Source organism: Protopterus annectens, chromosome 4.part0, assembly GCF_019279795.1.
Source record: "Protopterus annectens isolate FY-2018-M chromosome 4.part0, PAN1.0, whole genome shotgun sequence".
In the NCBI taxonomy this organism is placed as follows: Eukaryota; Metazoa; Chordata; order Ceratodontiformes; family Protopteridae; genus Protopterus; species Protopterus annectens.
Genome location: NC_056733.1, coordinates 926467170 through 926484064, shown reverse-complemented (window position 1 = coordinate 926484064; position 16895 = coordinate 926467170). Strand labels below are relative to the sequence as shown.

Genomic DNA, 16895 nt, shown 5'->3' with positions numbered 1-16895 from the left:
GACATATACCACCCATTCAACTAGATCGTGCAGCATCAGAGGTTATCTCGTTGCTGCAAAAAAAAGAGTCATCCAAGAAGTCCCCACAGAGCAAATAGGATCTGGAACTTGCTCTCAATTCTTTTCAGTTCCAAAAAAGACAGGGGACTGGAGATCAATTCTAGATCTCAGCAGGCTCAACAAGTCCATAAAGAAATCGAAGTTCCGAATGATCACTCTGCAGTCAATATCTCCCTTTATCGGGAAAGACAATTGGATGTGCTCAATAGATCTCCAGGACACGTACTACCACATCAAAATGGACAGGCGCTCCAGGAGACACTTATGCTTCCGGCTGGGAGCCAGTCACTTTCAGTTCAGAACACTGCCCTTTGGTCTCACTTCAGCCCCCAGAGTGTTCACCAAATGCATGGCAGTGGTTAAAGCTCACCTGAGACATCAAGGATTCCAGATGTTTCCTTACCTAGACGACTGGCTCCTCACTGCTACCACCAAGCATCAACTCATCAGAACCAGGGACAAGACTCTATCCTTATGTGCCAGTCTAGGCATCACAGTCAACCTAAAAAAGTCAGCCTTGTCTCCTTCGCAGCACATTGTATTCTTAGGCTCAGAAATACTCAACCACCATGTCAGCATGACTAACACCAGAAAGAGTAGAATCATTACCCAACCAAGTCGGATCCTTGCTAAACAAGTAAAAAGTTCAGGCCAGGGTAGTCCTTCAAGTCGTAGGGACTGTGCCTTCCTCTATCCTATTAGTTTCTCTAGCCCATCTACACATGAGGATACTTCAGTGGCTGATGTTCTTCGTGTTTCACTGTTGCAGTCATTACATTTGGGTAATCTGCTGGCAGGTTGCCCTCAGTCGGCCTGATTAACAAAGTCTTGGCTCCTGCGCCGGTTGCTGTCCCTTCTTCCATGATGTCAGGTCGTCAGGGGTATAAAAACATGCAGCCGACGCCATTTTCTTCAGTCTTTCTTGCCACGCGGTGCACGAAGTAGAAGCAGTTTTGAAGTGCCAATCGGCCAACTCCTGAAATTGTCATTTTCGAGTTTCAGAACCAAAGTCTTCAACTTAAAGCTATGTACCCCGTTGGGGAAAGTTTTTCTTGCTCCTTACCGATGTCAATAAAAGTTAATAATTGTATTACTTGTGGGAAGCAAATACCTCATAAGGATTTTCATTTGTACTGTATTCCTTGCCTAGGCCTTGACCACAACGTGCCTTGCCGTTAGTTTTGTGCTAAGTTTAATCAACGCACTATTAAGCATCGGTATATTTTTGCATCAGAATATTTTGGCTCAAGATTTAACTATCCAGAAATGTCTGTTAGCAATCCGACTACCGGAATACATAAAAAACGCAAAGAAAAAGAGACAGACCGTCGGGGTCCAAAACCGATGACGAAGCTTCTCGTAAGCCAGTCGCCGGTACTCAGTGAGGTGATTTTGCAGCCCCTGATGCCCGCTACTTTTGATTCGCAGGCCTCTATCGAGACCCATTCGGAGTCTGGTATGCTGTGAGACACTTTAAGTATTGAACCCACGGATGTCTCTACCTTAGATGGTTCCGGAGCCGCTGAACAGGCACCGGCTTCTGATGGTGTTTTCACGCCTAAAGATTTGTTTATTAAACCGACGCCATCTTCAAAACTAAGGTCAAAACTATGTCTAAAAAAATGACGCTTGGGCCACATGCATAAAAAGCAAATGATCAAAATGGCTGAGGATTTAATTACCTTGATCGGGGTACCCATCCCCCTCCTGCTAAGAGGCCTAAGCAAGGCACTGACTATGAATCATCAGATCAGGTTTATCTATTTCTTCTGATTCCTCTTCTGATCAAGAATTATCTATTCCACCTTATGAGGACTCTGATGCAGAAGATTCCATTCCTTCTGCTTCTCCTCCTGAGGATTTTTCTTTTGGAGAAACTTTGCATACCCTAAGGGAACACTTTCACTGGGAGAGTCAGGATTTCTCAGAATCTAAAAAGAGGCTTAGGGATTTCCTCCTTCTTCTGCAGCATAGGCCTTTGGCTATACCTCCTGTTCTAGACATTGTTGATGATGTTTTCTCAGAATCCAGCATAGCTCCTGATTCCCTGCCTCCGGCTCCTAGTAAGCCAGACAGATATTACAGGGTTCCTGACTCCCACAAATTTATTTTCAAAAATCCTACTGCTGACCCTGAAACAATTTCTCAGGGTCCCAATGGTGTTAAGGCTTCTACTGCTAAAAATCCTACCTATTCTGATAGAGACTCCAGGGCGCTGGATAGATGGGTTAAGAAGGTTTTTACATCTGCAACCCTGGCAATCAGGGCTTTAAACTGTGAATTTCATATGCTTAAATATCAACAGCATGTCATGGGCTTACTGAAACAGAAAATTATGTTGATTTCTGATTGTGTGGAAAATAGTTACAGGATTTATTGCATTCAGCTGAACAAGTTGGAAAGCATACTTTGCAATGTGGTTTTGATTCCTTGGAGGCCTCTTGCAGGGCCACCGCAACTGGTTCTGTGATAAGAAGGCATGCTTGGCTCAAAAAGCAAAATCTGCCTGATCATGTTAAAGCTAAATTGTTGGATGCTCCTTTACAAGAGGACAGTCTGTTTGGTAATAAGGCAGAAGTTGTTTTGAAAAAGATGGAAGACCAAGCTAAATCTATGCAAACTGTAAAAGATTTCTTGCAAGTGCAGCCACCCAGGTTCAGTAGGCACTGGCCTACTAAGAATTGGTCCTTTGCAGTACCCAACAGAGCCGCTCAGGTCAAACCCAAACAGTCCAAGGGCTCCAGGTTTTAGTCACAAGGATCTTACAGGACAAAACAATGGGGTGCCTCCACCTTCAAATCAGGAAGTAGCAAAGCACCACCCTACGGTAAACAAACAGACTCAATTATTTTCTTGTGCCATTTCCAAGCACTTATCTTTTGGCAGCCCCTTTGGGGGGGGGGACTAGCACTTCATTCTCAAAATTGGCATCTAATTACCCAGGACAAGTGGGTCTTAAATATAGTATCCCAGGGGGACAGATTTCATTTCCACACGTTGCCATTTCCAAATGGATGGCCAGATCTGCCTCCAAATCAGTGGGCAGAGGCACAGAAACAAGTCCTGTCCCTCATGGATATGGAGGCTATTCAACCAGTACCAGAAAAGTAAAAAGGACAAGGTTTTTATTCAAGACTTTTCCTGGTACCCAGAAAAGACAAATCATGGTGTCCAATTCTGGACTTATTCATTCTAAATACATTTCTGAACATTCCAAAATTCAGGATGCTAACTCTACAACAGTTACTGCCTATGCTAGGCAAGGATGCATGGTTGGTAACTCTAGACTTAAAAGAGGCTTACTTGCATATCCCAATCAGGGAATCTTGCAGAAGATACCTCTGATTCACAGCAGGCTATTTACATTACCAGTTCTCTGCACTGCCCTTTGGCTTATCTACTGAACCCAGGGTCTTCACAAAGTGCCTGGCACCAGTAATTGCATTTTGCAGACAAAGAAACATTCAAATTTATCCTTACCTGGATGATTGTCTAATTCATGCAGAAAACAAGGACACTCTTCTAAAACATATGGCGTTTGTAAAAAGACTTCCAACTTGTCTAGGGTACACCATAAACGAAAATAAATCACAACTGGTACCCTCTCAAATAATTACATTCCTGGGTGCAAGCTTGAATACAACTGCCCAGATGACCTACCTTACTCCAGAAAAACAAATTCAATTGATAACTTACTTCAAACAGGTGGCCACAAATACCCAGCTATCTGCAAGACAAATTCTGCAGGCCTTGGGGTTCATGGCCTCCTGAATCCAAATAATTCCATATGCAAGACTGCATATGAGGAAACTTCAGTGGTACCTAAAAAGCTTATGGAGTCAGCATTGTCACAGCCTGGAAACAATTATTCCTATCATTCCTTGCCTGCAGTTAGAGTTCCTATGGTGGGAAGAGGCCTGCCACCAAAACAAGGGACTCTCATTCACTCCACCCCCTGCCGCCCAAACTCTGACTACAGACGCATCAGATTATGCTTGGGGGGCGCATCTGGCCGGAAGATGCATTCAGGGCCAATGGAGCCCAAATCAAATGCACCTATATATCAACCAGAAAGAAATGCTACCTGTACAGAATGCTCTTGACAGCCTTCAAGGACTATCTTCATCCAGGACAAGTACTGATAAAGACAGACAACACCACAGTCATGTGGTACATAAACAAGCAGGGGGGTACCCACTCCTACCCCCTTTGCAGGCTAGCCATGGCATTGTGGAACACGGCCTTGACTTACCAAATACATCTACAAGCTGAATTCCTGCCAGGAAAGCAAAATACTCTGGCAGACGCACTAAGCAGAAATCTTATGGACCCACACGAATGGAAACTGGATCCACAAATCTTCAGCATGTTGACACGCAAATGGGGGAGCCCAGACATAGATCTTTTTGCCTCACCCCAGAATTATCAGTTGGACAAATTCTGCACAAGAATTCATCACAAAAAAGCTTGGAAAGTGGATGCTCTATCCTTCAGCTGGAAAAACCTATCAGTCTATGCCTTTCCTCCTGTGCCTCTGCTCTCCAAGGTCTTACTAAAAGTCAGACAGGAATAACCAAAAATTATAATGATTGCTCCAAACTGGCCTCGCCAACACTGGTACCCGCTCCTCCGCAGTGTCACACCTTCCTCCATGGTACCTGCCTCTGACACCTTACCTACTGTCTCAGCAGAACTATCAAATTCTGCACACTCAGCTCCAAACTCTGAATCTTGCAGCATGGTTAATCAACTAATTTTGCCAATTACATCTCTCAGCAAACATGTGATGGATGTCATTTTGGAGGCTAGAAGACCTAGTACTAGAAAATCTTATGCTGATAAATGGAAAAGATTCTGTGCCTGGAACCAATCGCAAGGAATAAGCACAGCAAATACCCATTATTCCTCAGATTCTGCAATATTTAACTGAGATGCTTCACAAGGGCCTTATCTTTCTCTTCCATAAAAATCCATGCCTCTGCCATTTCAGCTCATTACAACACAGAGCCTCCCCTCTTTTCTCATCTTCTGCTAAAGCAGTATCTCAGAGGGGCCAAAAATGTACGACCTCCCAGGAGAGCACAAACTCCTGCATGGGACCTCACTTTTGTTTTGGAAAAACTCACTCTACCTCCTTTTGAGCCAGCTGCTACTGCAGATTTAAAATATCTCTCCTGGAAAACAGCTTTTCTTTTAGCAGTTACTTCAGTTGGACGGATTTCAGAATTACAGGCTCTTATGGCAGTGGAGCCTTTTATTATTTTCCATCCAGACAGTGTGCCTCTCAGGACCAATCCATCCTTTATGCCTAAGGTAGTATCCAGTGTGGCTCTTAATCAGACCATTCATCTGCCAACTTGCTTTCCCAATCCACAGAACAAGGGTGAGCGGATTCTGCATTCATTGGATGTGGACAGACAACTTAGATTCTACTTAAACAGGACAAATCCTCTAAGAAAATCTGAGCAACTATTGGTGACTTTTGCTACAGGGGCAGAGGGAAAACCTATTTCAAAGCAAACTATTTATAAATGGATAAGCCATTGTATTTGTTTCTGTGTGTGCACCATGGTAAACCTATCCCCAAGTGGATCAGATCTCATTCCTCCAGGGCTGCATCTACTTCTGCAGCTTTTCTCAGAGGGGTTCCTACGAGCGACATTCTAGAAGCTGCTACCTGGAGCTCAGTTCATACGTTCACCAAACATTACAATTTACCTCTCTTCTCTAAATCCAGGGCAGGCTTTGCCACTGCAGTCCTGCAGGGCCTTATAGCTGCTCCTAATTCTGTATAAATCCATCCTCCCAACCATAGCTTTGGGAATCTACCCAAATGTAATGACTGCAACAGTGAAACATGAAGAACATAGTACAGTTGTGTACACTTACCATAAATGTAGATGGTCGAGTGTATTCACTGTTGCAGTCCTGGTTACCCACCCTGCAGCCCCCCTGTTTTTTCTCTTACTATACCTCTTCTTTCCTTTAATATGCTTGAAAGCCTTTTTGGTGTATTTGCTTTTGATTGCAGGTATATCGTTTGTGTTCTAAATTATATACATATATATTTTGCTCCCCATTTGGGGGGGGCACCTGACATCTGGGGCAAGAAAAACTGATGAAAGTGCCGTTGGCTGCATGTTTTATACCCCTGACGACCTGACATCATGGAAGAAGGGAAAGCAACCGACGCATGACCCAAGACTTTGTTAATCAGGCCAACTGAGGGCAACCTGCCAGCAGATTACCCAAATGTAATGACTGCAACAGTGAATACACTCGAACATCTACATTTATGGTAAGTGTACCCAACTGTACTTTATTTGCCGAATGGTCGATGCAAGACCTTCCATTGTCTCATCAGATTTTTATAACACCTGCAAGAAGTTTCTGACATGGTGGTTGCACACAGAACAACTTCTCCTAGGTCGTCCACTTGTTCCTCCCCAAGGAGAAATCTGTTTTGACCATGGACGCTTCCCAGATAGGGGGGGGGGCATTATCTGGGATTGACAGTCCAAGGTACTTGGCAGAACCACGAGAACCACTTGCACATAAATGTTCTGGAGATGAGAGCGGTGCTGTATGCATTGCAAGCACTTCACAGCTCCCTTCCCACCAGGACAATTGCGATCCAGTCAGACAACATGTCTGTCATGTGGTACATAAACAAGCAAGGGGGAACCAAATTTTATCCGCTTTGCCAAGAGTCTTTAAGAGTTTGGAAATGAGCAATGGACACTCAATGTTTTCTGGTAGCAACGCACATCCCGGGGAAATCCAGCGTAATAGCAGACAATCAGCCGAGCAATTCTGATGCCTCTCGAGTGTTCCCTGAATCCAGAAGTTGCGAGAGAGATCTTTCACAGATGGGGGACAGCCTTCCTGTGACCTATTTGCCACTCACCAGAACACCAAATGCAGCAGCTACTTTGCCCTCATTCCCTGTCCGAGGATGTCATCCAGGTATGCTCTAGTGTACGATTGCCCCCCAGGACTTCTTTATGCCTTTCCACCTTTTCCTCTCATCCCAAAGGTAATACAGAAAGCAAAACAGTTGGAGTTCCCTGATCCTCATTGCTCCTTACTGGCCTCGACAAGTATGGTTTCCCTTCCTGTGGCCCTACCTTTTGGAGGAACCATGTATTCTGGACCCATCTCCAGACCTTCTGATTCATCAATCGGGGCAGTTCCATCCCACCATCCACACCCTCAAATTGACAGCATGGCTGCTTCAGTTCCATGAATAGCCAGGTGTATTCCCCTATCTCCTTCTGTCAAACACATTCTGATCTCATCCCATAAACCTTCCACTCAGAAACTATATTCCAGCAAATGGAAAAGGTTTTTTATTTGGACTACAGACCAATGCTTAGATGCATATATGGCTCCTATAGAATCTGTTCTATCCTTCCTAGCATCAATTTTTCGTGAAGGAGCTGCAGCCGCTACAGTCAGAGTTCAGTTAGCTGCCATTTCCAATTTCCATTTTGGCTTGTTGGGAAATCCAATCATGTCACACTCCTTGTGCAAAACCTTCTTGAAAGGAGTTCTCCTCCTCAGGCCTCCAATCAAACAGCCATTAGAACCCTGTCTCAGGCCTCCAATCAAACAGCCATTAGAACCCTGTCTCAGGCCTCCAATCAAACAGCCATTAGAACTCTGGGACTTAAACTTAGTCCTCTCATCTTTAATGTCTGTACCCTTTGAGCCCTCCTCTTCATCATATCTGAAATTGTTGTCTTGGAAAACACTATTCTTAGCAGCCATAACCTCTGCTAGGAGAGTCTCAGAACTGCAGGTTCTTATAATCAACCTCCTTACATTGTTTTTCACAAGGATAGAGTCTCACTCAGGACAAACCCCTCCTTTCTTCCCAAGGTATGCTCAGAGCACAATCTGAATACTACAGTTGAGCTACCAGTGTTTTTTCCGAAACACTCTAATAAATCTGAGTACAGACTACACCAATTAGACATCCACAGAATTCTCAGATTTTATTTACACAGGACTAAAGAATTCCAGAAAATCAGATCAATTATTTGTTTCCTTTTCTGACAAGAATAAGGGCTTGCCTGTTTCCAAGGTTACTTTTTCAAAATGGCTTTCGGATTGCATTTCCTTTGCTTATCAAACTGCTGGCAAACAATTACCCTTCAAAGTCAAAGGCCATTCTACTAGAGCAGTATCTACTCCATGTGCCTGTAAATCTAGGCTCCCAATTGAAACTGTGCAACAGCTACTTGGGCAAGACCACATACTTTTGTCATTCATTACAAATTGGATATGGCCTCCCAGGACAGGTCATCCTTTGGGTCCACTGTGCTGAAGAGTCTCTTCGCTTGAGCCACCCAAGATAAAGGTGCTAGGGACGCTGTCCCATCCAGCAAGAATTACGAGGAGAAAGGACTACATAGCATAAAGACGCTATGTACTTACCATAACGTTCCATGTTTGTAGTCAATCTCGCCTACATTCTTGCTTCCCCCCTCCTACCCCCTTCCTCTTTCTGGAGGATCTGGTGGTCTATACTGGTGTCGCTTGACCTGGTTTTTAGTTTAGTTGTGGTCCACCTGGCATGGATTATATTACTGAATGTTTTTGACTGTATGTATACAGTTCTGATATTTCGCACCTGTTGGGTACTTATTGCTTTCTTGCAAACAAGATCTGGGGAATTGCCGTGAGGCACCATGGGATAGGGGTTAGCCTCGAGCTAGTAAAAGCTCTCGATTTTAGTATCTGCCGAGTCGGAGCCGAATATCAGCGAGATGGGCTACAAACATGGAACGTTATGGTAAGTACATAACTTCTTTTTTGTGTGTAGACCCTGACAATCTGTGCATACTTATGATCCCGAACTTCACATCCCTACCTGTATTAAAAAATGTCACGTACAGCTCATGTAACTTATGTTTAATCAAAATCATTTGTAAGTGAGGTAAGTGATGTCATGGATGTCTGAATTAAGGGAACTGTTGGTAGTGAGTGAAACCGACTGCAAATTATGAAACATTGCATATTATGTCCCTGATGTCTGTATAATGGAGCTTCTATGCCCTGGCCTCTACTGAAAAAGGGCACTCCTGAGTTGGACTTCCCGGTAAACAAATGTTAATAATGAATTTATAAATTAATTTACAAAAGTTTGGTCCACAGTGTGAGAAAGCCCCACTTAGCCAATCTATATTTAGTGGATTTTATTTTTTGGAACGGGATCAGGACTCTGAGCATGCAAATGTGTGCACACGCACAAACAGTGTGAGGGGATATTTTGTAAGGCATTATTTGTTGACTGCTTATGTCCGTGAACAACAGAGGAAGGGAGCCTTTCCTTTAATCACTGATTACTTTGACGTAATTGACTGTAGTGGGATGGCTTATGATAGAAACTGTTCCACTGCATCCTGTTCCGTTTGACCTACACAAAGCTCCAGCTAGATGAAATGAAGCAGTCAGAGCTCCAGCAGCTTGAACTAAACAAATAAAAAACTTTTTTGCATGTGGCAGCCCTTCACACACACCATTTATTTACATATACTATACCTCCACCGCTGTACAACCACAGACTAAAAAGAATTTTAATAATTTTTAGCAGCCACAGAGAAACTATGCCAGCATAGATTCACTAGGCAAAACAGTGACTCAGGATATAAACATCAGGAAGGAGTACTTGACAAGGTAATTCATCCACCCTGCACTTGACCGGAAGCTAGGGTAGCCTGTACAAGTGAATAAGATTGGTTGTAAAGTTGCTGGCACAGAGGTTTTGTTTGTGACATTTTTTGAAGGTTAACACTGCTAATTGGAAAGCCTTTTGAACCCCCAATAGTAGATACCTACCCGTGTAACTAATGTTTGTGGACGTGTATCAGGAGCTTTTTTGTGGGATCATAACCCTGACTTTTAATCTCTGACCTCTTCTGTCAGTGCTACACTTCCTGCCCAATCAGCCGCCTAGTGCAATAAAATAGACCACTGTTAGCATCTTGTGGTCAGGCACCATAATAACCATCATCCATCCATGGCTGCATCTTGTGGTCAGACACCATGATGACCATCATCCATCCATGGCTGCATCTAGTCCTATCTAGAAAATAGACAACAAGCAGTCTTCTGGGACAATAACCTATCCAGTCTGCTCCCTATCACTTTGGGAGTCCCACAGGGCTCTGTCCTGGGACCTCTCCTTTTTTCGATCTGAACATTTCCCTTCCTCAATCCACCTGCATGCAATATGCAGATGATTCGACACTAATCTGTGCCATAGCTTCTTCTGCTGAACTGTAGTCCAGTACCCAAAAAGTTCTTACCTTAGTGGAAAACTGGTTCCATAAACGCTGTCTCCTCCTTAACCCAAAAAATAAACTAAATTATTACTGTTACACCGACACAAAAGTCCTCCCCTGTCAATTTCACAGTTACTTCAAATAATGGCATTACAATAGCACCCAGCACTAACACCAAACTTTTAGGTGTTACAATCGATCACAATCTAAACTTTGACTCGCACATTAACATAACCATTAAAATCAGTCAATAGAAAATTTGGTTTCCAGTATAGGCTTAAACCCATTCTTACACCTTCAGCCAGGACTACTGTTGCCCAAACACACCTGTTATCCACCCTTCTCTATGCCTCCCCCATTTATACAAACCTTTCCAAAAGCAATCTAAACAAACTGGCTGTCTCATATAATAACATCGCCAGATTTGCCACTGGAGCCTCTTTTCGTACCCACCATGGCAAAAATCTGAAACAACTATGATGGCTGGAATTGCAAAACCAATTTCTTCTACTACAACTTACTATCGCCCACAAGATCTTGTATCATCCCACCAACACTCCAATACTCTGTAACATTCTTAGCCCTTACAAAAATCTCACAACCCTACGATCAGCTAATAAGCTACTAGTAGCAACCTTTAAATCCAGCAATAAATCTGGTGACTGCCTGTTCACTAACTCTGTTGCAAATACTTGGAACAAGCTTCCAAGTGAAATAACATCTCTTACTTCTACTCCACTTTTCAAGAAGCAACTTCGATCCTTCCTAAAATCCCTTTGGCTGTGCCCGTGTACTAATCCTGACTGATACCGTCTCCGCCTGCCTTAATAGCTTTAAATGCCTGTAACACTCTTTCTGATGACTTATTTTTCTACTATTTTTTTAAGGGACATAATATAACAAAAGAGAAAAAAAAACATTTTATTACTTTTCCAGTTCTCTAATACTACAATTGAATAACTGCTAGCCATTTCTGATATCTCTGTACTATCCACAACTCTGCACACATAATGTTTACCAGATACCAGTGTATAAGTGTCTGACAATTTGCCTTTATGTAATGTTGGCTAAATGTTTATATGCAAGTCCTTTTTGTTTTTTGTTTTTTTTTTGTGTAGCAAAAACATATCTATAAGGGTTTTATATCTGTAATCATTCAAGATGCATTTTCCTATTGTATCTGCCTTGTAATCGCTAACACTTGTATAACATTGCATAATACTGTTGGAGCTTTTCTCCCCTGGCCTCTACTGAAAATGGACATATATCTAGTTAGACTAGCCCGGTCAAGAAATGTAAAATTAAATAAATAAAATAGTGGTCAGGCACCATGATGACCGTCATCCATCCATGGCTGTATAATGAGGGCTTCTAGCTGCTTTTTCTTTTTTCAGACTTGGGCACAGTGTCTTGAAGCAGCTTGCAAGGCATGCATACACACACGCACACACACACACACACACACATGCATGTGCATACACATGCGCACATACACTGACTAAACTGACAATGGTGACATATGTGTTTTTTTTACTGTTTGCCTTCCCCTGGAGTCTGCATACAGCTGAGCCTACCTCCTTGTAGCCCTGGACTATGAGAATAGGCTAAGAGCCAGCCTGTTTCATCATTCTGATGCATCTGACACATGGGGTCCTCTTGATCAACCCCAGTAGATGTCAGTGTCGACCGGTACCTTGCCCCATCACCAGTGGGATAGCCAGTGGTTTATTTACATGTATTTTCTTGTCTCTGCTTCTGTTTTTATGTACTTCTGTGTTTTTAAATTTTGTTGGGTATTTTTCAAAGCTGCCTTTTGCTTATACTGTTGTAGGATTGATTTAAAATCTCTTATTTACCTGTTATGGGAATTGAGCATTTGGCCTTTCCAGCCATGATTGTGGGCTAGGATGCAGAAAGTTACCAAATGGATGCAAGTACACATGTAACTTAAAACGTGTGAGTAATAGAGGTGTGTAATCAATGTATGAGGAGAGCAAAAGGCATGACACATTTCTGGTTGTGTAACTGCATACAGACAAGTAGCATGTACATTAAGGATGCAAGTACACTTGTAACTTAAAACGTGTGAGTAATAGAGGTGTGTAATCAATGTATGAGGAGAGCAAAAGGCATGACACATTTCTGGTTGTGTAACTGCATACAGACAAGTAGCATGTACATTAAGGATGCAAGTACACTTGTAACTTAAAACGTGTGAGTAATAGAGGTGTGTAATCAATGTATGAGGAGAGCAAAAGGCATGACACATTTCTGGTTGTGTAACTGCATACAGACAAGTAGCATGTACATTGTTAAGGATGCAAGTACACTTGTAACTTAAAACGTGTGAGTAATAGAGGCGTGTAATCAATGTATGAGGAGAGCAAAAGGCACGACACATTTCTGGTTGTGTAACTGCGTACAGCCAAGTAGCATGTACATTAAGGATGCAAGTACACTTGTAACTTAAAATGTGTGAGTAATATAGGCGTGTAATCAATGTATGAGGAGAGCAAAAGGCATGACACATTTCTGGTTATGTAACTGCGTACAGACAAGTAGCATGTACATTGTTAAGGATGCAAGTATACTTGTAACTTAAAACGTGTGAGTAATAGAGGTGTGTAATCACTGTATGAGGAGAGCAAAAGGCACAACACATTTCTGGTTATGTAACTGCGTACAGACACGTAGCATGTACATTGTTAAAGTGCATGTTCACTGTAGACAGGGAAAGTACTCAGTGAATTACTTCACTAAATAATCTGCAGATATATTGTCCATGTAAAAATAGGACTTGATGTTTTTGAGTTCCTGAAATGTTTGTTTGTGCTTCTCTGCAGGACAATGAAGAAACATGTAACTATGCTCTGGATGGACTTCGACAGGTGATGGCAGTAAAGAACCGTGTGGTGTTGCCTTACCTGGTGCCAAAGGTATGTATCTGCAAAACTTTATGGTGTCTCTATTGAAAAAGGACTTTTGTTAATTTCCAGACTTGGATTTGGCAGCCAATAGTTGTGCTGCTCTGTCAGTGTGATTGAGGAACCCTTGATGTTCATTGTTGCAGTAATGATACCACTTAGGGCCTTCTGCAGCACAAATCCCATGTCCATATCCAATGTCCAGCCCAACCTCTAGGGCCATTCACCTCCTCAGGACAGGTGGGCACCTTTCCACCTAGGTTCCATCGCTTCTGTAGTATAAGAAAGATGTCCTTCCATGCCATAGATTTAGTTCTTTTTTGTTGCAGTGTGACAAAGATTGTAGGTCATTACATCTATATGGCCTGGCTTCCAGAATGCATATTCAATCAGGGGAAAAGTATCTTATTTTATATTTTATTTTGCTTACTTGTTGTAAAGAAGGTCTTGTGCATCAAGATAGACAATAGATATCAGTTTCTAAAGTTAATAACTCATTACTTCTAGAAACCAAGTTCTGCACAAGTACTTCACATTCATTGTTTGCTTTGCTTAGGCATGGAAGATGACATCGCCCTCCTGATGTTCATCGTGTTTCACTGTTGCAGTCATTACTCTTGGGTTATCCTGCTGGCAGGCTACCCGCAGTCGGCCTGAATTCCAAAGTCCTGGTCCAGCATCGGTTGCTGTCGCCTCTTCCCTGATGTCAGTGCGTCAGGGGTATAAAATATGCAGCCAACGCCATTTTCTTCAGTCTTTCTTGCCACACGGTGCCCGAAGCAAAAGCAGTTCACAGGTGCCGGTCAACCAACTCCTGAGATTTTCGAAATCAAATTTCAGTCTTCCTTAAAGCTAAGTACCCCGTTGGGAAAACTTTTTTTCTTGCTCCAGACCAATGTCAGAAAAAGTTAACAATTGTATTTCTTGTGGGAAGCAAATACCTCATAAGGATTTTCACTCTTGCTGTATTGCTTGCCTAGACCCTGACCACGACGTTGCTTGTTGTCGGTTTTGTGCTAGATTTAACCAGCGTTTTATAAAGCGTCTGTACAATTTTGCCTTTCATTACTTCGGCCGAAGATTCAATTATACTATGCCGTTGGAGCAACCGACGACCAGAATTTCTAAAAAAACGCAAGGATAAAGACAAGGACAGGCATCCGAGGTCCAAAACCGACGATGAGGCTTCTGCTAAGCTTGTCGTCAGTTCGCCGGTTCTCAGTGAGGTGCTTTCGCAGCCCCTGACGCCCGCTACTTCAGAGCCACAGGCCGCTTCCGACTCCCACGTGGAGCCGACTGGGCCTCTGGAAACTCAAGGTATTGGATCCTTGGAAACTATTCCCTGAGATGCGTCTGGAGCCTCTATGCAGGCATTGGCTTCTGAGGGTGTTTTCAGACCAACTCAGTTATATGTAAAGCCATCTTCAACTTCCAAGCCAAAGACTAAAGCAGCTCTAAAGACAAAGAAACAAGTACAGCATTCTCCAGAACAGGCTTCCATGCCTAAAAAACAAATGCTCAAAATGGCCGAAGAACTTATTACTTTGATCAGGGGTTCCCATCCCCCTCCTGATAAGAGGCCTAGGCAAGAGACAGAATATGAATCTTCAGATCAGGTTTCCATTTCCTCTGATTCCTCCTCTGATCAGGAATACTCTCTTCCTCCCTATGAGGATTCTGATGCTGAAGGATCTATTCCTTCAGCTTCTCCTCCAGAAGATTTCTCCTTTTAAGGAAACCCTGCATACCATGAGGGAGCACTTTCACTGGGAGAGCCAGGATTACTCAGAATCTAAGAAAAGACTCAAGAGATTTTCTTTTACTTCCTCAGCACAGGCCCCTTGCTATTCCCCCTGTTCTGGACATTGTAGATGATGTTTTTTCAGAGTCCGGCCTGTCTCCAGACTCTCTACCCCCTGCACCAGTTAAGCCAGACAGATACTACAGGGTCCCAGATTCCCATAAATTTCTTTATAAAAACCTTGCTGCTGACCCAGAAACCATATTTCAGTGTCCTAAGGGAGTCGAAGCTTCCACTGCTAAGAACACTGTCCCCTCTGATAGGGATTCAAGGGCACTGGACAGATGGGGGGAAAAAAGTTTACACTTCTGCTACTTTGGCTGTAAGGGCCTTAAATTGTCAATTTCATATGCTTACATATCAGCAATACCTAATGTAACTACTAAAACAGAAAATGTTGACTAACTCTGAATGTCCTGAAAACAAGGAAATGCAGGATTTATTGCATGCAGCTGAACAAGTGGGAACACATACTTTGCAATGTGGTTTTGATTCTATGGAGGCCTCTTGTAGGGCTGCTGTAACGGGCATGCTTGGTTAAAAGAACAGAATCTGCCTGATCATGTTAAAGCAAAATTATTAGATGCTCCATTACAGCATGATACTTTGTTTGGTGTTAAGGCTGAAGAGGTGTTGAAGAAAATGGAGGATAAAGCGAAATCTATGCAGACAGTTAAGGATTTTTTACAGGTACAGCCACCTAGATTTAGCAGGAGCTGGCCTTCAAAACATTGGTCTTTTCCAGTGTCAGACAGGCCACAAAGAGGCAGGTACAGACGCCCTAGAGGCAGATCCCAGCTCCAAGGCTCATACAGGCCTAAGCAAAGGGGCACTTCTACCTCCAAAAGCGGAGAAGACAAATCTCAACCTTTCAGGAAACAGTCCCAATGACTTTCCTCTACCAGTTCCAAGCACTTACCTTTTACAAGCTCCCTTAGGGGGAAAACTGGCACTTTTTTTCACAAAACTGGCACATGATCACCCAGGACGAATGGGTCTTGAATATAGTGTCTCAGGGCTACAGGTTCCACTTTCACACCCTGCCAAAGGCAAGAGGCTTGCCAGACCTGCCACACAATCAATGGGCAGAGGCACAAAAGCAAGTTTCATCCCTCATGGACATGGGGGGCCATTCAGCGAGTACCACTACAGGAGCAGGGACAAGGATTATACTCACGACTTTTCCTGATACCCAGAAAGGACAAAGCCTGGACCTGTCTATTCTAAACACTTTTCTGGATGTTCCAAAATTCAAAATGTTGACTCTACAGCAGCTTCTGCCCATGCTGGGCAAGGAGGCTTGGCTTGTAACTTTGGACCTAAAGGAGGCATACCAGCATGTCCCAATCAGGCAATCTTGCAGAAGATACCTCAGATTCATAGCTGGATCAATGCACTACCAATTCTCTGTACTGCCCTTTGGCTTATCCACTGCGCCCAGGGTATTCACAAAATGCCTGGCACCAGTAATTGCTTTCTGCAGACAAAGAGGAATTCAGATGTATCCCTACTTGGACGACTGCCTCATTCAAGCAGAGAACAAGAACATTTTACTAAAACATTTGGCGTTTGTGAAAAGATTACTAATTTGCCTAGGGTACACATTAAACGAAAATAAATCAAAACTAGTACCCTCTCAGGAGATAATATTCCTGGGTGCTATTCCTGGGTGCAAGCTTAAATACAACTGCCCAGATTGCTTATCTCACGACAGACAAACGAAAGCAACTGACTTCTTACTTCGAAATGTTGGCAACAAAAACCCAGTTATCTGCAAGAAAAATTCTGCAGGCTTTGGGCTTCATGGCATCCTGCATTCTG

The 16895-nt window shown here is 43.1% G+C and overlaps 1 protein-coding gene across 1 annotated transcript in view; it reads left to right on the top strand.

Annotated features, from left to right (window-relative positions):
* Nucleotides 1–16895, top strand: part of GCN1 (GCN1 activator of EIF2AK4) — a gene marked incomplete in the record, with an annotated part of 2100248 nt that overhangs the window by 1671700 nt on the left and 411653 nt on the right. The window contains 1 exon segment of the mRNA XM_044068902.1: nt 13193–13285. Within this exon segment, the coding sequence (XP_043924837.1) occupies nt 13193–13285 (93 nt within the window).